This window comes from Gastrolobium bilobum, unplaced genomic scaffold (genome assembly GCF_033153095.1).
Source record: "Gastrolobium bilobum isolate Gb01-03AN ecotype WA unplaced genomic scaffold, APGP_CSIRO_Gbil_v1 utg18566, whole genome shotgun sequence".
Classification (NCBI taxonomy): domain Eukaryota; kingdom Viridiplantae; phylum Streptophyta; class Magnoliopsida; order Fabales; family Fabaceae; genus Gastrolobium; species Gastrolobium bilobum.
In genome coordinates, this window is record NW_026899779.1 from 43,810 (window position 1) to 65,424 (window position 21,615).

The 21,615-nt window shown below is 33.1% G+C and overlaps 4 protein-coding genes across 5 annotated transcripts; 2 read left to right on the plus strand and 2 right to left on the minus strand.

Annotated features, from left to right (window-relative positions):
* Nucleotides 1-742: 742 nt before the first annotated feature.
* Nucleotides 743-4,410, minus strand: LOC133293447 (BRAP2 RING ZnF UBP domain-containing protein 2). Of its 2 annotated transcripts, XM_061492022.1 has the most exons (12): nt 4,199-4,410; nt 3,985-4,100; nt 3,789-3,897; nt 3,564-3,678; nt 3,062-3,159; nt 2,736-2,842; nt 2,373-2,619; nt 2,208-2,261; nt 1,950-2,093; nt 1,650-1,714; nt 1,384-1,438; nt 743-1,150 (listed from the first exon to the last, which is right to left on the minus strand). In XM_061492022.1, the coding sequence occupies exons 1-12, from the start codon at nt 4,355-4,357 to the stop codon at nt 995-997; spliced, it is 1,425 nt and encodes a 474-aa protein (XP_061348006.1). In that variant the 5' UTR covers nt 4,358-4,410; the 3' UTR covers nt 743-994. The 2 variants fall into 2 exon arrangements, with proteins under 2 accessions (XP_061348006.1, XP_061348008.1); XM_061492024.1 differs by lacking the exon at nt 2,208-2,261.
* A 1,700-nt stretch (nt 4,411-6,110) lies between these two features.
* On the minus strand, nt 6,111-10,827 carry LOC133293438 (3-isopropylmalate dehydrogenase, chloroplastic-like). The gene is made up of 10 exons (XM_061492008.1): nt 10,235-10,827; nt 10,052-10,163; nt 9,409-9,484; nt 9,115-9,203; nt 8,545-8,631; nt 7,417-7,533; nt 7,175-7,282; nt 6,983-7,036; nt 6,757-6,909; nt 6,111-6,507 (listed from the first exon to the last, which is right to left on the minus strand). The coding sequence occupies exons 1-10, from the start codon at nt 10,588-10,590 to the stop codon at nt 6,427-6,429; spliced, it is 1,233 nt and encodes a 410-aa protein (XP_061347992.1). The 5' UTR covers nt 10,591-10,827; the 3' UTR covers nt 6,111-6,426.
* A 1,561-nt stretch (nt 10,828-12,388) lies between these two features.
* Nucleotides 12,389-16,962, plus strand: LOC133293458 (pentatricopeptide repeat-containing protein At1g80550, mitochondrial). Its single transcript, XM_061492040.1, has 6 exons — nt 12,389-14,444; nt 14,537-14,572; nt 15,226-15,544; nt 16,357-16,453; nt 16,574-16,660; nt 16,857-16,962. Exon 1 carries the CDS (start codon nt 12,389-12,391, stop codon nt 13,799-13,801), a length of 1,413 nt encoding a protein of 470 aa, XP_061348024.1. The 3' UTR covers nt 13,802-14,444; nt 14,537-14,572; nt 15,226-15,544; nt 16,357-16,453; nt 16,574-16,660; nt 16,857-16,962.
* A 338-nt stretch (nt 16,963-17,300) lies between these two features.
* LOC133293473 (mediator of RNA polymerase II transcription subunit 15a) lies at nt 17,301-20,367 on the plus strand. Its single transcript, XM_061492055.1, has 4 exons — nt 17,301-17,343; nt 18,751-18,811; nt 19,314-19,425; nt 19,555-20,367. Exons 1-4 carry the CDS (start codon nt 17,328-17,330, stop codon nt 19,807-19,809), a joined length of 444 nt encoding a protein of 147 aa, XP_061348039.1. The 5' UTR covers nt 17,301-17,327; the 3' UTR covers nt 19,810-20,367.
* Nucleotides 20,368-21,615: the final 1,248 nt, after the last annotated feature.

Below are 21,615 nucleotides of genomic sequence, written 5' to 3' on the forward strand. Positions count from 1 at the left end.
ATTCTTGCATTACACGTTACACTTATTTCTTTTTAAATTAATGCTGTACAATTTCTCAAAAACTTGCTTAAATTGAAGTATTGGTCTTCTTATTAATCCCCGCCCAAACAAAAAAGGTTAATGCTGGTTTCCTTTTCAATCAGCTTCGCCCGTCACCTAGCATACAAATATTGATCTTTTAAGCCAAGTGAAATAATTATAAAATATTTTATTTAATTAGAAATTTCATCTGAATTAATGGATTACTCCCTTTTTTATTCGAGAGCTAATTATTAAGAGTCATTGTAGTGTTTATTTATATATATTTTTTATTGAATTGTATAAGATACTTAGAGCTTGTTTAGATCCTCTCTTTTTTAAACTATAAACTACTTATAAACTAAAAAAAAAAAAAAACTTCACAAAAAATGCTAAAAGCTATTTGATAATTACATAAAAATTTTAGCTTAAAAACACATATTTCAAAAAAATTATTTCTCTTTCTATCTTTATAACTCTTTAATTTAAAAAAAACACACAATTCAAGAAAAGCAGATAAGAGCTTTAAAAAACCTCCTCCAAAGAGCTTTTAGCTTTCATCTTTTTTCTTCATTATAAAAAAAAAAAAATCATTATAAAAACTTTTCTCAAAACCTGTTTAGCCTAAGTTATACTTCTAAGTAACTTCTAACTTAAAAAAAAAATCCAACATACACTTAATTGGATATGTCTTTACGATCCTCCTTAAAATAGGATTTGTCGATTTGGATATTATAGTGCCTACCCGATGCTTGCATTTATTTGGATATCAATCTTGAGCATCTGTTCAGATAGTTGGAAATCTTTCTATTTTACTATTTACAAGCCTGGGAAAATAGATACACTTTGAAACGGAAAAAATTCAGGCGGAAGCATCTCAACTCGTGGATCCACCTTTGCAGTTTGTATAAACTTGTGATTATAAAAATGGAGCAATGCAGTCAGTATAAGCAATGCAGTCCATAAAAGGAGTAATTCATTCTTCTGTTAAGCTTTTTCTTCCCAGTTCGGAGCCAATAGTTGATGAGGATTCTTTTGAAATGTCAAAGACAGTCCCATCTTTGTTTTCATTTGACACGGGCAGCTGTTCTACCATCTTCCCACCCTCAAGACAAAGCATGAGATCTCCAAGCTGCACGGATTAAGAAAGTATCAAATAGCAGTTCGATAAGTTTCATCTAGGCACAATTATAATTACATAAATCGAATCTATAACCTCCAACCTCGGGATCACATGGCGATAACATCAACAATTCTATTAAGGTTACTTTCATGTAGGCACAATTATAATACACCAAACCGCTCCCCATAACAACCCCAACCCATAAATAAAAAGAGAGAAATAACGAAAACGGTATACTTCACCTGCTTTTCCAGGTCCGTTACTCTATCATCAGTCGTTTTCCAAGCCTTTTTCTCCCTGAAAAAAAGTAAATCGAACATCCGTTTACAAACCTTTGGACCAATTTTTCAACTACTTGAGTCCCGAGAAATGGGAATTCATAGTATCACAATAAAGCAGCAATTATGGACATTTGGTTATATTGTACACGAGACTTCTTCATATCATATACTAACTATTTTGAGAATAACACGTCAACCGTAAAAAATAAGGAAAGGAAAAAGCATACTTCTCTTCGATCTCAAGTATCTTTGCTTTCCAAATCTCCTCATTTTTTACAAGATTCTCATTAAGCTGCAGACAAAAACAAAAATATAAACATTCGCAAGACATCTTCGTATTTGGTTATAAGCAAGGAAATGGGAATGGGAATAACAAAAACAAAATTATAACATTCGCAACAGGATTTCCTGTTTTCATGATATATTATTAACGAGATAACACAAAAGCCTATGACATGTTCATAACTTATGTGTCATATTACAAGAATTCAGCAAAAGAGATTTTTCAAGCGTGGATTACAACTTACTTCATCCAGGAATTTCTTCTCTTTGTTACATCTGTCAATCTTGGCCTGAATCTTCTGCTGTTTAAGACTGCAGGCCTTCTGAACGGCTTTGGAAATTTTTCTTTCAGTTTCTTCTTTTACCTCTTGTAATAAGGATTCAAAATACTACAGTTAAAACAGAAAAAGATTAATCAACAAGTTTACAAACATGAATATGTTTACGCTAGACAGGAGGCAATCTTGGCGATTCACTGCAAATGAAAATGGGAATACACTTACTAATTTTTGATTTTCAAGTTGAGTAGCAAGCAATTCATTGTACTCATTGACAATCTGTAAAAGAAAATGAATATATTTATATAATGTATGAATTATTAAAACTCATCATAAAGATACATAAAACTAAGATTTGAGAAAATTATGAAACTAGTCTTGCAACATTACAGCTTCAACTTTACTATTAAGTATAGTCTCGTTCATGGCATTATCTTCACAGCTGCAACTTCCACATCCCTTGTCTGCATGCACACAGTGAGAGTTCAGCTCAACCAACTTCCCATCAGTTTTGGACTGAATAAGTCTATGAACATAGTTGTCTCCCACATAGTCCCACACACGCTTTGTTTCCACTTCTAGGGAATAGCAATGCTGTGTCTCTTTCCAGTGTATTATGGCATGTCCTCCTTTATATCTGAATCAAGATTTTCTTAGGAATTTCAGAAGACACATATGGTTGCAACCAAACACATTTAAAAAAGAAAGAATGAAAAACAACAAATCAAAGGTTGATGGACAAAAACCTCTCACCTTCCACAGCCAACAAACCCACATATAACACATATCCAAAGGTTCTCAGTTGTTTGACAAACAAAACATATAGATTTTTCTGCTTGCTGCTGGCAATAGCGGCATACCTGAATAAAAAAAGTAGGAGACAAGTAAATACTTAACTAATAAACAGATTAAAAAATGAACCATTGCTGTCAAACTAATCAAGAAATCCCAGCTGAAATTAACTATAAATCAGAAAACATACAATTCGTTCAGAAACCCAATCCCCAAAGTAGCTCAAACAGTACAGTAAAACATCCTTATGCAGGTATATAAAAGACAGAGCCAATGGAGCCACTTACAGGACAAGAAGAATCTGCCCATTTCGAAATACATGAACAATGGAAAGAATGATTGCATATAGTTGTAAGGATTCCACTCGTGTCTTGATCTAATCGCTCTGCAAATAACACATGAAAAAGCGACTCATAAATATTTGAAAGCTTCCTTACAAAAAAAAAAATACATTTTTTTTTGGACAATAAAAGTTTAAGTGGACTTAGACACTGGTATCCCATTAGGGTAAGGGAAAACCCCTCAACCTCTTTGAGGATTTTCGGGAGAAAAAGGAATTACATATCACCCACCAATAAAGTCCTCCCATTCAGCAGAGTTTGAACCCACGCGCTTGAGTGATATGGACCAAACCCTTAGCCAACTTGTCTATTTTTGTTGGCTAAGGACATTTTGGAGCAATCATGTCTACGTTTAGTATATGCTAATGAATATTTCAGTTGAGAAAGTTCCATACAAATAGAAAGGGAAGATAAATTAATAATTGCAGGAAATAAAAAGGGAATGTACCAAGGCACACGGGACATGTAGGCTGTTCAGTTGAAGTAGCATTGGATGGTTGTGCATGTTCAATTGAACCAGTGTATTGCACATCTAATGTGAAAAGAACACGGCAAACCTCAACCTATGTACAGAAAGAGCAATAACCAATGATTAAATTGGTTTTCACTTTTCATGTGAGTTTCAAAAATTGAGAAATAATAAAATAATGATTGAAGAAATGAAAGGAGAAACCTCGAGAGATGAGAAACGGTGGCCAGAGTAGTGCTTGTAGAAACTGTCTGTAGAGTTTTGGTCATCAAAACGAATTAAAACACTGTACTGATCCTCCATCCCATCCATCCTAAAAACAAAGAAAGAAAATAATTGAAGAACATGAACATGATATGATGAAATTATTTGATAAAATAAAGTAAGAAGGAAAAATTACCTGACAATGCGCATCTCAAGGATATGATGAATAAATGAACCACAGAACTGGCAGAAATCGGCATAGGTCATGTGATTTGGCACACCAACAACACACACAAGGGGCTTCCGTCCAACCTAATAAAAGAATTTGATGCGAATTCATTATTAAATGTTTGAGAAAAGGAAGAAGAAAAAAGGATTTGAAAAAAAAAAAAAAAAAAAAAAGAGATTACGGGAAGAGAAGAAGGAGCATCGTCGGGGAAAAGATGCATGAGGCCACGGGTCTCCTCGATTCTAGGGTTTCCAGAAGAGAAATTGAACAAGGATGTTGAAAAGGACGACGAAGAAGATTCACTGGGCTCCTCCTCACTCGCTGTGCTGGAACACCACATCGCTATACACTTCACCCCACACACACACACACCAATTTGGTTTCTTCAATGGATTACTAAAGAAGGCAAGGTCGGTCATGTCCTTCAACGCTTCCATATTAATTTTTTATTCAACACACTTATTCTTTTTTAATTTAACTATTATAACTGTTTAATGTTTCTTCAATAGATTACTCTTTAATTTAAGAACTTTATACGAGTTATGTTGTAGGAAAAATAATTTTGTAATGTTATAGAGATTCGTTTCGCGTGCCGTAATTTCTTTATTTTCTTTTTCTTCAAAAAGTATAGGCCTCACAAAATGTTATATGTGTAGGAAAATTTGTTGTGTCATGTTAAATGACAAATACAAATCCCTTAATTTAATTATTACAACTATTTATTTCCGGCAATCTAACGGTTATAATTTATTGAAAATTAATAACATTTATTGTGTCACATTTATTTATTCTCAATAAATTATAGTCGTTAGATTGATGAGAATATTAAATTAATTGTAACAGTTGTAAACTTTTTTGGTGATAAGTGAATCCGTTCCCATATAAAAATATGAGGGATCCATATTTTTTTGCTCTTTCTTTTCTTCACCTGTATTCCACACACTTTTATGTGTTATATGAAATAAAATTATATTATATAAAACGATAAATATTAATTTCTTATTATAATAATATTTTAATTTAGGAAAAATATTTTCTTGCGTTGTGATAAAGTTATTATCTTATACCAATTACCTTTCAATTTTCGTGTAACATTTATTTTTTTATTTTTTAATAGATGCAGGTCACACATAAAATATATCTATAACATGAAATATATCTATAACATGAAATATCTATGTAATCCATAGAAATTTGAAACCCTTTAATTTATCGTATTATCGTTATTTACAAAGACAGATATAAAGTAACTTTAAAATACATTTATCACATATATCAACTGAGTATATAACATTTCTAATCTTTATTTACGACAATTGTTTTTGGGTAGAATTATTTAAGACATTTATGTTTAATTTAATCCTTACATTTTATTGTATTAGAATTATAATCAAAATAATTATAATAACAGACAACGACCAAATTAAAAATAACTATGGGAATAAGAACTTAACTAACAACCTTTTCTTATGTAAAGACTAAATTGAAAATATATTTTAAATTATTTTAGTTACTTATAGAAAAAATGAGTTCTCGAGATTTTTTTAGTTTTGTGCTTTACTTATTGTTTAACAGATGTAGGACAATTAGTTCGAGGATATTTCACTGTCCAGTACCTATCATACAATTTAATTATGTAGTGATAATATGTATAATATATATATATATATATATATATATATATATATATATATATAGTGATAATGAGCTGTCATTATTTAATCACACTTCAAAGAAAGAGAGGTTTTCATATTAAACACTAGTGTAAAAGACAAAGTGTAACACTTCAAATCATACGAGACATTTTTTTTTTTTTTTTTTTATGTTTGTGTCGTGTGCTTGCTTCATCAATATTATAGGTAAAACTAATTTCTCCGTTTTCAGAGCAATCAAAATTTCATTCTCACAATCAGTTGGTAGCAGAGAACCTGAATAAATAAAAAGTAAAGAACCTCAATTCAATCCTCACATGTCACTTTTGGAAAGAGTTTAAATATATTTATCCTTTATCCACCCCGCACTCCGGATTAGTCTCATAACCAACTCAAAAAGTCAAAAATTATGAGAATATCAAGAGAAGCTAACTCGACTCAAAGAGGTAATTAGGATCGGATTAATTCCAAAAAAAAAAAAACATTCTCCATCAATCATTGTTCTAATATTACAGGCAGCTTAGCATTTAAGTGAAACTAAGCAACTAACTATTAATCCCAGCACAAAAGAACAACCTTGCTACTTTCAGAAAGTTCAACAAGACATAGGCTGGGTGTTGAAACCAAAATACATAAAATGTAGAAGGAAACCCAGAACTCTCCAGATCCAGAGTAGGGAGATTTTTTCAGCTTTGGCAGTCATAGTGATCTCCAAGACAAACCAGGCCCTAAAATTCTGTGCTGGGTTGATCTCAAATCACACTGAAGCAGCAACAGGAACGTGAGATTCTACTGACTTCAGTATCTCCTCACCTAGTTGTTTGCATCCTACCAGCTTCTGCATTAACACCCAATCCAGACATCATTTTTATTCAGCAAAATATACCAATACCCGTTCAATACGCTCATTATGAGAAACCAGAGAGAAAAGTGGTGGAATATTGTAAACAATGAACATTTAGCTTCCATGACCTTTTTTTCTCTATCCTCCCATGGTAATTAACCAAAGTGAAGATAATCTGAAGTGTAATAAAAAAGAACTGAAGTTTTTTCAACACTAATGTCAAGATAGTAAAAGAGATCTTACTGTTCCAGCGGAATATATGTCAGCAGTTCGAAATCCCCTGTTCAAAGTGTCCAGAACAGCATTCTCTATTCTTTCAGCGGCCTTTTCTTCTCCAAGGCCATATCTCAAAAGCATAGCTGCGCTAAGAACAGTAGCAAATGGGTTTGCCTTGTCCTGTATTAATAATTATGCTGTTGTTAAGCATGTTGCCCGAGGGCAAATGAAGAACGGAAGTAAAGAATCCAACCTGTCCAGCAATATCAGGTGCAGAACCATGTATCGGTTCAAAAAGTCCCGGTCCCTGATCCAATAAAATGCAAATTCAAGTAAAATTGATAATGTTACTTGCCTCTAGCATAGCACAAAGCATTGCAAGATAAACTTAAGAAACAAGCTCATGATCTATGTTATGATTCATTATGAATAATGATTTTCATACCGAATCCCCAAGGCTAGCAGAAGGAAGCATCCCAATACTTCCAGTGATCATTGAAGCCTCATCTGATAATATATCGCCAAAAATGTTGTTTGTTACAATCGTGTCAAACTGCAAAATCCAGAGTTACATATTGTAACATTTGCATTTTCACCATTCAAATGATTTTTCTTTAGTGAATATAAATTTGCATAGCAACAAATAAAATGAAACACAGATTAAGCTAATTTATTCCATAAGCAAACCTGTTTTGGATAGCGAATTAGTTGCATTGAGGCATTATCAACATACATGTGTGAGAGCTCAACATCAGGATATTCTTGTGCTAATGCCAAAACCCTTTTCCTCCAGAACATTGATGCCTGGAGAATTCAAACATAGTTAGTGTGCAGGAACTGGACCTAAATCTGTCACAAGTATATTCTTGCTCATTCCCCTAAGTAGCCAAAACATGCACAAGTTTTAATCATTCAGTGAATGTGCAACATCTATATTATATTTATAAGGTTACTTGCATCCGCAAAGACCTCTATCCAGTTTCCATTAATTAATTTTTGATTTCCTTGTACAGGTACATCAGGACCAACTACTGCATATCACAGCACATAATCACCAATACCATTTCAACCTAATCACCAACAATATTCCTGAGGCATAAGCAAGACATATACCAAGATAGTTGTCATGATTTCATTCAATTGATGGCACTTGTTAATTAATGGTATAAAGATCAGCAAGACTCACTAACAAAAAAAAAAAGGAACCTGAGATATATTCCCACAATAGGTTGGTTATCAATGGAATTATCATGTATGATTTAAAACAAGCAAAGCATTATAAATTATATTACATTAAATCTATATTATTGTTCTTTAGAAAAGACGCCACTGGATCTCAGGGCCACTTGGTTATCAAGTTACAAAAAAGACACTAAATATCCAAATTAACAAATATCATGTTTACATACTTATAAACTATTTACAGGTATAGGTCAATAGAAATTTGCATTTCTTAGCGATATAAAAACATTAACAGAATGAGTGTAGCCACATTTTATACTAAAGTTATCTCAGAAGGTCTATCAGCCACCTAATCTAAACAGAAACCTAAATATGACGAAACAACTTAAATATCTCAGAATGAGTGCAGCATGATTGAATCTTCCCAATATCAAGTTTAAGCAATTTAATACAAGCAGCTCAACTATAATGAGAAAATGAAGATTAGCACTAATATTCTCAATATATCAAACAAGCACAGAGTCGCAGACTCATCGGGAACCAATGAACTTTTTTCTGTACACATATCATACAAGGGAAAAAACTTCAAAGAATTCCTAAGTAAGTCTCATAGCTTGATCCGGAAATAATTACCTCTAGTACATTGGCTTTGTCAACAGAGCAAAGTTTCCCACGACGCTTCCGAGCAATCTCAAATGCAAAACGAGCTATGCGATCAATCTGGTATACAAATTATCATTAATCAGAGAATCACAGATCTAGAGATAATATAGAAAATAGTTAGAGACTATAAAGAAACAACTGTCTAGAAGGAAACTAAAAATCCCTCAGATCCAGAGGTAAAGAAAAAAGTGCAATCTGCATATAGTACATACCCTTATCCTTCCTCCTAGATAATGTTACCTCTTTTAAAATATTTTTTTAAAAAAAAACTAGAGATCTTGTGGGAACCCCAGCTCCTGCTACTACAATTTTTAGTCCAACTAGAGATATTTTTCATAACTGATCTTGATTCAATCAATCATTTGGAATGATTGTATAAGAAAAACTCAACTCAAATCCTTCACATGAATTCTCTTTAACATAAATATTCAAACAGGGTCAACAACCTCACTAAATTTGTTGCAATCATATCTTTTTTATCGCTCACTCTTTGGACATGCATTTTTTAATCTACAGAACCATCTTGCATTATTAAGATACCTCATGTGCAGCATAAATTTCAGTATTAAAGCCAATCTCTTCACCATTTTCATTGGTACCAAAGCCCCTGGGTTTTCCAAAATAGATACCTGGACAACAAAAGAGCAGCAACAAGACTTAGTCCGATGAATTAGCTGCATACCTCCATAATTAAAGCAAATGAATGAAGAAATAATGTTTAAATTTTAAGTATTGTAGGAACATTTGAGACTTTAGGATTTTTATTTTTTTTTCAAATAAAAATAAAAGAAATAAAATCCACTACACTGAAACCAGAATTAGAACACCACAGACCTCCAGTGAGTTCCCTAACAACCATGAGATCAACCCCTTCAGCAACCTCTCTCTTCAAAGTTGAAGCATCCACTAACTACAGAAGAAACTAACACAATTAAAGACACACTAGAGATAAATTGAAAACCATTACGAAATAGCAAGGAAATATATACTAAAAAAAAAACACTCTCTTCATACAGTTATCATATTGTAAAGTCTTTAGGGTGTTTGGTAAGGGGATTTTATTTTGTTGCCTAGGAAAGTGGGGATGGGATTCATAAGAAACCGTGTTTGATAGGAGTTTGGAAAAAATTTGCGTAAGAAACTTATTTGCATGAGAATGTATTTTGTGTATAAAATTGAAGTAAGAATACCACATAAGAATACCACCCAGAGGATGGTATTCTGATTTTGCCAGCAAAATGCTAATTTGCCCACAATTTTATCGGTAATATTTCGAACTACCAAACAATTTTTTTTTAACTTTCCCTTCCCACTATATTTCCATTAATTGTGATTCTCTCACATTTCTCACCTATAAATTCATAATACATATATGCAGTTCGATTCCAAGCAACAACAGCGAGATTTTCCCTTTACCCTTAACTGCATTCACTTTAACTAGCATGAACTGGAAAATGCAGCATGAAAAAGTTTTGACCTGTGGGAATACAGTTGCTGGTCTCAGATTAGCAAAAACTCGAAGCCCTTGTCGTAGCTGAAGCAACCCAGTCTCTGGCTTAAGATGTTTCTCATTTTTATCCCATTTATACCTTTAAGTAATTAAACAAAATGAGGGCACATAAAAATAATGAAAGGGTTTAACAGTAAAGTAACACAGTACCCTCCAATGGCACCAAGCAGAACAGCATCAGATTGCTTAGCGACAGAAAGGGTGTCGTCGGGTAAGGGGACTCCGGTGGCATCAAATGCAGCTCCACCAAGGAGCATCTCTCGAAACTCGTATTGGATCCCGTGGAGAGAGCCAGCGAGGAGAAGAACGTCTTTGGCGACGGAGATGACTTCGGGGCCGATGCCATCTCCGGGAAGGAGAGTGATCGTGTAAGAGCGTTTCGAATGAGAGGTGGCGGCGGCGGAGGAACACCTCACTGAATTTGTTGGCCTCCGGAAGGAGAAGGACTCAAACGGTTTCAGAGGTTTGGGATGAACAATTTGCAGACAAGCCGCCATTGCTGTCATAATTGGGCCTCGACCCAACTAAATCTCACCTTAAAATATGGTATAGCTAAAAAAATTAAAAATAAAAACAAAGGGATTAAGAGTAAGAAATAGAAAATGGAAATCATGCCACCACAATTTTTAATATGCTACGGAGCACACTCGTCTTTTCATTTAAAAATTGACATATGTATTAAAAAAAATTCTCTCTTCTCTCTCCTCAACCTTTTCTCTCATCTCAATTTCACTCAATTTTTCTTACTCTCGGACCATAGTATATTCGCTATGTGGCAAGAGGTTGGGAGGTATTTTATTTTAAATAAAAATATTATTTTTAATTAAAATTACCATTCTTTAGATAAATAGTTTTCCCAAAAAAATAAAATAATTTACACAAAGACTTTTAGAAGTGATTAGAGGTGGCAAAATGTGTTCAGTCTCGGGCCGGCTCACCCAGCCTGCCAGATGGGGTCGGACGAGTTGAGTTTTTCAAGTTTGTATGCCCGCTTACTTGTCTGGCTTGAATTTTTTTTATTTTTTTAGTATAAAATGTCATTAGACTGGCGAGCAGCCAACCTAAATGAAACGGGACGGACTGAGTTTTCTTAACCCATCTTTAAAGATAAGGCGGGGCGGGGCAGTCCAGCCCATTTTTTTATGACCTAGGGTAAGGTAGGCCGTCCACTTTGTCACCTCTACAAATGGTAATTACATTTGAATGGTTACTCCATCTTAAATTGGGATAAACGTGTATGTATCTATCTCTCTCTTACCTATATAGACCGTCTATAATAGACTATACTATATAGATAATACATGTGTAATGTTAATAGAAAAATGAGAAAATTTCTTGCAGATACAAAAATCGGGAGAGAGAAATAAATATAACTGAGAAAAAACTATCAATGGCCCCACTTCAATTTTTGTCTTGCAGGAAAGTTTTTTGTTTTCCTGTAACATTATGCATGTATTACCCATACTATATACAAAAGAAATGTAACATATATATCTTGTTAAATTATAATTTGAATAAATAAAATATTAAAATCTCTTAATTATAATTTAAACTTGTGTTAAAACTTAAAAAAGCAAAAATCATACACTAGCTAGTAGATATGTAAATGGATCTAACAACTTATCAAGGGTCTACGACTCGACATATATATAGACCAGACTTAACTTATTATATCTAATAAAATAGAATAGAGACAAACCTTAAAAATGTTTAGAAAATAATATTATTTATTTTAAATAAAATTATTTTTTAAAATAATAAAATATTATTATTTTAATTATTTTCTTAATTCTTAAATACTTAAAATAGAATAACAGGTCTAGGTCAATATAGATCAAATAAATTTTATAGTTTGGTCTATATATCAAACTTAAAATATTTGTATGCCTATTTAAGTTTAAGTTTAAGTTTAACTATACCCAACTCATTTACATCCCAAGGGGTATTTAGCAGTAGCACCTCTTATTTGATTATTATATAAAATTTGTAAATTAAAAATTATTTATTTAAAAAAAATATGATATATCGAATAAATTCCTTCCAAGTTTTTGACTTTTCACTTCTTCTTTTTTTCTTCACTATGCATGAATTATTTTATATATTATTTAATTGAGATTGATAAGGAAAGTAATTAATACGTCATGATTGTAAAAATTAGGTCAGAAAAAATTGATTGGGCCAAAGGGATTAGAACGAGTGAAAAGAAATGAGGTAGTTGTTCGAAAATGAGAGCGCCCAAAATTCATAGCTCTGGGATATACAGGGGTTTAGCTGAGGTATTGCGAGTAGAGAAGCAAAGAAAGAATGCGTTTGCGTTGGATGATTTTCACTTCATTTTCCGCTCCACTTCCACTTCCACTTCGATTCCGATTTCGGTTTCAACCCTTTCAAACCCAATTTTATTATTCCCATTCTTATTCCACAAAATCAACTCTTGTTTCAGATGATTCCACCCACATTGATGACGCAACCGTTCGCGAAACGCTTGTCTCTTACAACAATGACTGGAAGCGCGCGCTCGAGTTCTTCAATTGGGTTGAGACCCAACACCACTTCCATCACTCCACCGACACCTTCAATCACATGCTCGACATTCTCGGTAAGTTCTTCGAGTTCCACTTATGTTGGGATTTGATTCATCGAATGCACAAGAAAAACCCTTCTTCTTTCCCCAATCACACCACCTTCCGCGTCATGTTCAAGCGTTATGTATCCGCTCACTCCGTCAATGAAGCTATTGACACTTTCCAACGACTTGGTGAGTTTAATTTGAAAGATCACACCTCCTTTTCTAACCTCATCGACGCACTCTGCGAGTACAAACACGTGCACGAAGCTCAAGATTTGATCTTTGGCAAGAACATGAGTGTCAGTGTTGATGGGGTTTTTGATGGGATTGGGGATACTAAGATCTACAACATGGTTCTTCGTGGGTGGTATAAATTGGGATGGTGGAGCAAGTGTTGGGAGTTTTGGGAGGAGATGGATAGAAAAGGGGTTCGTAAGGATCTACACTCTTATTCAATATATATGGATATCTTATGTAAAGGTGGCAAGCCTTGGAAGGCTGTGAAAATGTTTAAGGAGATGAAGAGCAAAGGTATCAAATTGGATGTGGTTGTCTATAACATTGTCATTCGAGCTATTGGTCTCTCACAAGGGGTTGATTTTTCGATTAGGGTCTTCCGTGAAATGAAGGAGTTGGGGCTCAACCCCACTGTTGTTACTTACAACACTATTATAAGGCTTTTGTGTGACAACCACAGACATAAGGAGGCACTTGCATTGCTTCGTAGCATGCCTGAAAATGGTTGCATCCCTAACACCATTTCCTATCATTGTTTTTTTGCTTCCCTGGAGAAGCCTAGAGAGATAATTGCCTTGTTTGATAGCATGATCGAAAGTGGAATTCGTCCCTGTATGGACACCTATGTTATGCTCATGAAGAAGTTTGGGAGATGGGGATTCCTTCGACTGGTTTTTTTAGTGTGGAGTAAAATGAATCAACTTGGTTGTAGTCCAGATGCTTCTGCTTACAATGCTTTGATAGATGCTCTTGTGGAAAAGGGGTTGATAGATATGGCTAGGAAGTACGATGAAGAGATGTTAGCGAAAGGACTTTCGCCTAAGCCGAGGAAAGAGTTGGGGACAAAGCTGGTGGAAGAAGAATCTGCTGATGAATTGTTCTTATGCAAGCATACAGACACACAAGTGTAAGCCATTCAAAAGATATTGAAATTCAATGGTTTATAGTCTTATTGTAGAGCATGTGAGCAGTGTGTAAGAAATCTTTACATGTATGTAACATTACTCATCAATATCAACCAATTTTGAAGTAATCACTTTTAAAATCCTAACACTCCATTTTTCTTCTTCCCTCCTCATTTTTAACTGCTCTGATCTGAAAACGGTCTCTCCCCCACTTGCTGTCCAGTTTGGAAGTATATTCAATTCCATGAGCTAACTCACATAAAGTATTGTCATAAAATCATCACACTAACAATAATTATATGACCATCCAAAGTATTGCTATTGGGAAGCTACCTTCACGTAACAGACATTTATCACTAGGCCAAAAGCTGTGATTGTTGTTAAGAAGACAATTTTATTTCCATATTGTGGCAACTGGCAACGCATGGCCCCATGTCATATTGTGCTACTGTGGGTCTTGAGGTGCTTTGCAGTGCAAACTTGGCACATCAGTAGGCTCGGCTGTCAAGCACCTTTGGTGTGCACCCATACACACATGGAGTCCAGGGATGATTGCTGGCGTCCAACAAAACCAACAGTTAGCAACTCACAAGTCATGATCTTATGGCAGTTGGTTTTCTGATGCTTATATTGGCAGTTGTTGGCATCAGTAAGTATATCATATCCTACATGGGAAGCTGTTTATTTCCTTAGAACAAAGAATTTTTTGGCTCACAATATTGTTTAAATTATTCATTCCAGTGATCGGAATTTTTGCTGGAAATTGACTGTCTATATGTAAGTGACTCAACTCCATTTGTTTATTTGTGAATTTTGTTCATGAATTGGTTGTCTATATAGTTCCATATTTTTTTTCTTTCTTTTGTGGTTCCTTTGTATTCTAACCCCAAATAAAATCTCTGCTGCTTGGTCTCCATGGGGTGGATCATTGTGACGGGCACTTGTACTTATATATCATGCGGTATATGTTTCATTGTTCAAAAGTAACTAATTTGTCTAATAAACTAATGCTCATTGAAATTGAACCATGGTTAATGCTTGTGTTGGTAACCTTGTACCCATATTTTTCTTTCTTTCTTTTGTGGTTCCTTTGTATTCTAACCCTAAATAAAATCTGTGCTGCTTGGTCTTCATTGGGTGGATCAATGTGACGGGCACTTGTATATCATGCAGTATATCTTTTATTGTTCAAAAGTAACTTCATCAATTCATGTAATTTCATGCACCAACTGAGTTTTCTCAATTTGTACGCGTTTGACCTTTAGGCAAAAGTATGGGTACAAGGTTACCAACACAAGCATTAACCTTGGTTCAATTTCAATGAGCATTAGTTTATTAGACAAATTAGTTTCCGAGATTCAAATTTCAAATTCCCATTAAGCTTCAAGCCATGTAATTGTTTCATTCTTTTCTTTATTTTCCATTTCCAGTGGGAGTGGCAGATACGTGCATTGCAATGGAAGATTAGCTTAATCAGCCACAAAATCATATGACTCTTAGCAAACTTCCTCCTTGTATGGATGAGGCCTTTGGACACAACCAGAAACATCTCCTTCCAAATAATCAAATTGATTAATGCATTTGTGGTTAATGTGGCCAATGCTGATGTGCGTTCTTTTGTGCAAGATATCTACTACAATCAATCTGGTTTTCTGGTTCTTCTGCCCCTCCTGTGCAATCCAATTTTCTCTAACATAACTGAACAGACATGTGACCTCCTTGAAGTGGACTTAAAAGAGTGCACCTACAGTAAGTTTTCGTCAAAAAATAAACCACTATTCTGAAGCTTTACAAATCTCCTGTTTGAGCATCATCTATAGTTTTAAAAATATAGAGTCATGTGCTATACTATAATAAAGTTGGGATACGTGGGGCGCCTACCATTGTGACTTTTGGAGAGGGTCGGATACACGTAACCATATTCTTGTGCGGGGATAAGCTATTTCATGGATTGTTTGTCCATTCAGGAGTGTTTAAATGGTATATTTGCGTGTTTGGTACGCGTTTGAAATTATTTTCCAACGTTGAGTTGTGTGCCCTGTCCCCAAGGAATTTTTTTTTTTTAATGAATGTCGTGTATTTATCTGCAGCACTTAATTTTTATTTTATTTTTAAATCCAATGCCACGGGATGTGTCCCTGGCACTGTTTGAATTTTAAAAACAGTGTTTGGATTTTTCGGAAAACACAGCGCTTGAAACTATTTATATACATGAGTTTCTGAAGTCTGAACCAGGAAATCAAAGACAACTTTGAAAAATTCAGTTTTTTTTTTCCTGCTTTTGGGGCTTCTCGCTGCCTTTGTGGTTTGGTTCTGCGTTTTTCTGTGTCATTTGGTGGGACGTATTAAAGCAGTGACTTTTATTATTTCTTTATTTTTCAAGTTTCACTGGGAAACAAGAAGTGCAGGCACTGAAGCTCCAAATCTCATTGCATTTAAAGCTTTCTGTATCAATTCTATGAATAGACAATTTATAGGCATTAACTCATCTCTGGCACTGTATTAAGTAGCTCTCAGTAAAGGCATTCAATAACACAGGCCATTTTGTTTTTGGAAGATAGATCTTCTTTTGGGGTGGGTTCATTTTTCAGCCTTTTGGAGAAAGAGTCATTTCCCCGATTTGCATTGGATTTTCTGCTCCCTTGGTGTGTAAGACATGTAAACACTCCATGTCCACTTTCTATTTTCCTTTTCTCTCTCTCACTACTATATATTTACATGTCCATGCTCTTTCTATATGTTTGGTTTTTAAGTTCTGATTTGATTTGAATGCTATAGTGTTGGTACCTCAGTTGGAGACATCATGGATACAAGTGATTGGATAGATCAACTGCAGTCTGAAACCCGCCAACTCATTTTCTATATGTAGGTCTAACTAACTTTCTTGTTGTGATCTTAATAGATTTTGCTTTCATGCCATTGGCGCTGTAAATTGGCAACGCCTGCATGAACTTTCTCGTCATATGTACACTATTGACTTATGTATGTACTTCTAGAGAGCAAAGCTTAGTATGGTTTATCTGGGGATTGCCTAATATTTTTTTTCCCTTTTGTTTTGCAGATTGGCGGCTACCTTAAAGAAACATCAATTATTAGTAGATGAAGGGGGATTGATTGAACTTCAAAAAATTGCTCGAACTATTGAGGAAAAAACTTACGCTGGTGCTACGAGCCAGGTGAGCCAATAATGTGGAGCCTCATATTTCAGAAATATAAAATATTAATGTAATCTTACGCCTTACCCAATAGCTTAAACTTTTGGTTTGAAATGGTTTCTTATATGATATCAAAGTCAATATGACTAAGTGATTCTGAGTTCGATTCTTACCGTCTCCATTCTATTAATAAAAATAATTAAATATTATGAAATTTCGTAGCACAATTAGGCTAGCCTACAAATGTTAGTATCAGAAGACTGAGCACGTAATGTGGCCAACCTATTTTTCTTTACCGTTTCATGGATTGCTTTCATACTAATTTCTTTTATGCTCCCTATTTTCAGGCTCATTATTTTCATAAAATAGATTTGAAGATGCTTTCAATAGAGGGTAAGTTTCTGACCATTATGGTCAACTCGACTCTATACCATCAAAATTCAATATTTATTAGCCATTTTAGGTTTTGAAGGTTTCTTTATCTCTTGAACGTCTAATTTTATGGTTTTTGAGGCTTAGCGTTGACAATAATAGTTGCTTTGTAGCTATTCCATACCATAGATGATAGAACCTTGAATTTTTTTTTGGGATTTTTAATTAACTAGCTTAACATCAACATGATCCACGAGATATATATATAGAGGTAGGATCCTTTGACACCTCATCTCAAAGCCGTTAGATCAAAAAAAATCAACGACTCTGATTTGTAAGCATGTGACACCATTGATCTTTTTTGATTTAACGGTTCTCAGATGAGGTGTCAAATTTAAAATTTGACATATAATGAATAGAGTTGTATAAATAAGAAGTAAAAATATAGCTTTTTGGATAATAGAATAAATAAAAATTTAAGTATAAATATGGATTGATGGGCACGTTAGTGCATGTTAATATACTAGTAGATATAAATACAATAGATGAGTAATTGATATTCATAAGAAAACCAGCAAAATAAATACATAATTAATTGTATTTATATTGGGATTTTAGTATTATTAAGATATTGTAATCTGAATAAGATGTGATATTCGTTCACACTTATTATGATAAGTAAATAGGTACAAGTAACATTTAAATTAATTTTAAATTTTAAAATTGAGAGTAATTGATAATTCATATGTATTGTTCAAAGAGATAAGGGATATTTTATTTAATTAAATCAAATAAGTTATCATTGAAATTTGAATTAAATTTATTATTTTTTAAAACTGAACTACAAAAAAATGATATTATATATCAAATGAATGTGAATTTGGAGGGAGAAAAAATCATTTATAACCTGTGACATTAATGCCACTTTCATGGACTGTGTTTTATTGTAGAGTACATAGATTATTTGGGTGTATGAAAAACCAAGTTGTTGATTCGGAAAATAATATATACACATCATACTTTTTACACCTTATTTATATCATTTCTCACACATAATTTCTATTATTAATTCTTAAAAAAAAATGTATCATTTCTTTGTATTAAATTGGTCTATTACTGTCTATCAAAAAAAAAAAAATTGGTCTATTACACAATGCATGATGTACTTTTACAAATTTTGATGTGCAACTATCTTTTTCTTATGGATTCGACTGATATTATTAAATGGCTAATTTTTGTTTTTGGCATAATTTTTGTTAATTGTCTGCATACTGTCTTATTCACATATACGTAGCTCATTAAAGTGTGTCCTTTTACAGATTTACATTATGCAATGATTTAAATGTTGTATTATTTGTACGTCAGTTAATTTATATTTGATATATACCAATAATTGGAAGCCTACGCTTCTTGGGCAACCCTTTACAGGAGCATGTGATTGGAGAATTCAACTGCATCCTGATTCCCGCCAAAGAATTCTCAACAAAACGTAAATTTCATGTTATGTTGTACCCGTGATCTGAATAACTTTAGCTTTGTTGCATTTTTGCACATAAAAGAAAAATTAGTCATAAACCACGTTCCATGAGGTTTCCCATGCATAACTAATTTGATCACAAAACATACATTTGGCAGAGGAACTGAAGCGGACAAACAGCACCACGGTTTATAAACAAAAAACTGATGTAAAAGCGTTGCTTGAAATTCTGTTTGATTTATCACAAACTATAATAATGTCTTTTCATTCTCTTTTGATATTTAACATACTTACCAATATTCCATATTTGATAGTCTATACTGGCCCTGGTGGCCTGAGTATCAATTTTTTAATTTATTCTAGATCAGTGTATGAGCTTTAGCAGGTCATTGTTGCATATAGTTTATGGTGGATGAGCATGTTTCATTGACAAATATGATGATTTCGATTTTCAAGGACTTTTTATGTGATAATCATGTCATTTGAGGGCCTTAAACATATCAATCACTTGTAGAGTGGACATGTTAAGAAGCCATCTTCCTGCTTCGATCCCAGAGAGAATGGATGAAATATGGAAGATTGCTCGATGGTGTGAAGAGAAGAGTTTTAATGTAGCAACAAGCCAGGTACATATATAATGACCTGCCTTAAGAGTTCCAGTTTTCATATATGGTTTGATGGTTTTATCCATGCAAACAGCCAAACACATTTATATGATATTGAAGATTTATAGATGTGGTATTCCCCAATTTCAGTCTGATTATCTTCGGAAACTATCTTTGATGATGCTTTCATTCGTTAATATATGCCAGCGATGCCATGGGCAACCATCAAATCAATTTGGCCATGACAATAAACCTCCCAATCCAGGTTGTATTGTTGTTAAAATCTCGATTTATCAGTACGATTTTACGTTTTTACGATTTTTTTTCATCAAAACGATTTTACTAATATTCCAAACGTTTTTACGATTTTTTTGCATTACGATTTTACGTTTTACAATTTTTTAATCTCCTTCCAATTTTACTTAAGATCTCGATTTTAACAATATTGTCAGGTTGGCATTTAAGAGCCTTGACATGTAATTCCAATGTGGCACCAAGGTGGCCTAAGCCTATTTTTGTGTTCTTTTAAATACTTGCTTAAATCTTTTCATATTGTTCTTGCGGTTATTATTTTTACTTTCTCAGTTGTTTCATCTTTCATGTCTGCTAGCTTAAGCTCTAGCTCTTGGGATTATGGTGTCTTAGTGCTTGAAAATTTATTAATATTGGATGTTGAAGGCCAATCTGAGGGAGCAGAGCAGCAGGAACAAAAGAAGGCCAATCTGGACTTGTGACTCTTGGGCTAGCTGAGGAGGGCAAGCGGTTGAAGCAATGTTGGTTGTAAAGGATAGAGTAGTTAACTATCTGTTGTAACTAATTTAACTGAATTGCATACCTGTTTGTATAGCTTCTGTTAGATAGGTTAGTGGGTCACTGTAGCTTTGTTAGATTGATTAGCGTTCAGCTGAAAGATTGACCCATTATCAATATTCAATAATGTAATTGAATAGGTATCAGTTCTTTTGTGAGCATTTGCTTTTGGAGTCCTTCAATGATATTCAGTGAGAATTCTGGTTCTGTCCCAATCCCAGTATCCCTATAGGGGTGTAAGTGGGCCATGTGGTTTAACAGGGCTTACGACATAGCCTATATCAAGTCAGACTCGATCTATTACATATAGGTAAATAGAACATGCTCAGGTTTAAAAAAAAAACTATTTAAAATGTAGGTCATAAGCTTTCTTTTACATGTCAGAGTTATAAATTTATAGGCCGACTTTATTTAATTATTTAATAAAATTATTTGTTTTAATAATTTTGAATAATAAAGTAATATTAATTTAATTATTTTTTTAATTATTGAATATCTAATAGGCTTAAATAAACTAATAAGCTTAGGTCAAAACTTTTTGTTTTTTAAATATAAGACATACTAAACTTATAATTTTGGCCCACACAAGTCTACTAAACTAGGCTAGGCCTAAAGTATTTTATATAGGCTCAATTTACTTAAATTAAAGTTCAGCCCAATTCATTTACACCCCTAGCTACATGCTAATAACCCTATATCTTCTTTTCTTGACAAATATGTGCTGGCTCATTTGGTGTTCAAATTAAAATCCATTTTCTAACACCATTTTTATTGGGTTTTTCAAATATTTGTTCCTTTTTAAAATATTGGGTTTGTTGCATTCGAAAAATTATAGATTACAATTACTTTATAAAATACCTAAAGTTATGTATGACTCAACATATTGATAATTTAACTACATTACTAAAAAAAAAATTAAATTGAATTGTATTGATTTTTATTATAAAATTAAACTTTGATTTAATTTAAAATAAATTAAAAATTATACACGCATGCATGTGCACGCACATATACATACATATATATTATAATAATAATAATAACAATTTAACAAATCTTTGAAAAATGTCTATATTTATTTAATTTTTTATTATACTTCAAAAAACTTTATTTTCACTCTTTTAAATTTTATTTTCACTCTTATATTAAATATATAATATATAATTGACACTTAATTTATACTAACATTTAAAAGTCAAATTTATATTTAATTGTGTTTTATAAAATTATTTAAATTCATATTTATTATATTTTAATGAATTAATTTAAAATTAGAGTTAATATATTTTTAGAAAATTATATTTATATATTACAAAAATTTAATCATTTGTATTATAGTATTTTTATTTATATTTTGTATTATTTTATTAAAAAATATAAGCCAAACCTGAAGGGATACCT

Bases quoted from the DNA above. Each gene is read 5' to 3' on its own strand.
- LOC133293458 (XM_061492040.1), top strand. From the start codon at position 12,389: ATGCGTTTGCGTTGGATGATTTTCACTTCATTTTCCGCTCCACTTCCA.
- LOC133293447 (XM_061492022.1), bottom strand. From the start codon at position 4,357: ATGTGGTGTTCCAGCACAGCGAGTGAGGAGGAGCCCAGTGAATCTTCT. The intron at 3,679-3,788 runs GTTTCTCCTTTC...TTCTGTACATAG, and splicing joins ACCGTTTCTCATCTCTCGAG to GTTGAGGTTTGCCGTGTTCT. The intron at 1,715-1,949 runs GTAAGTTGTAAT...TTTTGTCTGCAG, and splicing joins AGAAGAAATTCCTGGATGAA to CTTAATGAGAATCTTGTAAA.
- LOC133293473 (XM_061492055.1), top strand. The intron at 18,812-19,313 runs GTAAATTTCATG...AATCACTTGTAG, and splicing joins CAAAGAATTCTCAACAAAAC to AGTGGACATGTTAAGAAGCC. The intron at 19,426-19,554 runs GTACATATATAA...CCCCAATTTCAG, and splicing joins TTAATGTAGCAACAAGCCAG to TCTGATTATCTTCGGAAACT.
- LOC133293438 (XM_061492008.1), bottom strand. From the start codon at position 10,590: ATGACAGCAATGGCGGCTTGTCTGCAAATTGTTCATCCCAAACCTCTG. The intron at 9,204-9,408 runs GTCTGTGGTGTT...TTTGTTGTCCAG, and splicing joins TGTTAGGGAACTCACTGGAG to GTATCTATTTTGGAAAACCC. The intron at 6,910-6,982 runs GTTGGATTCTTT...TTATTAATACAG, and splicing joins CACCTGATATTGCTGGACAG to GACAAGGCAAACCCATTTGC.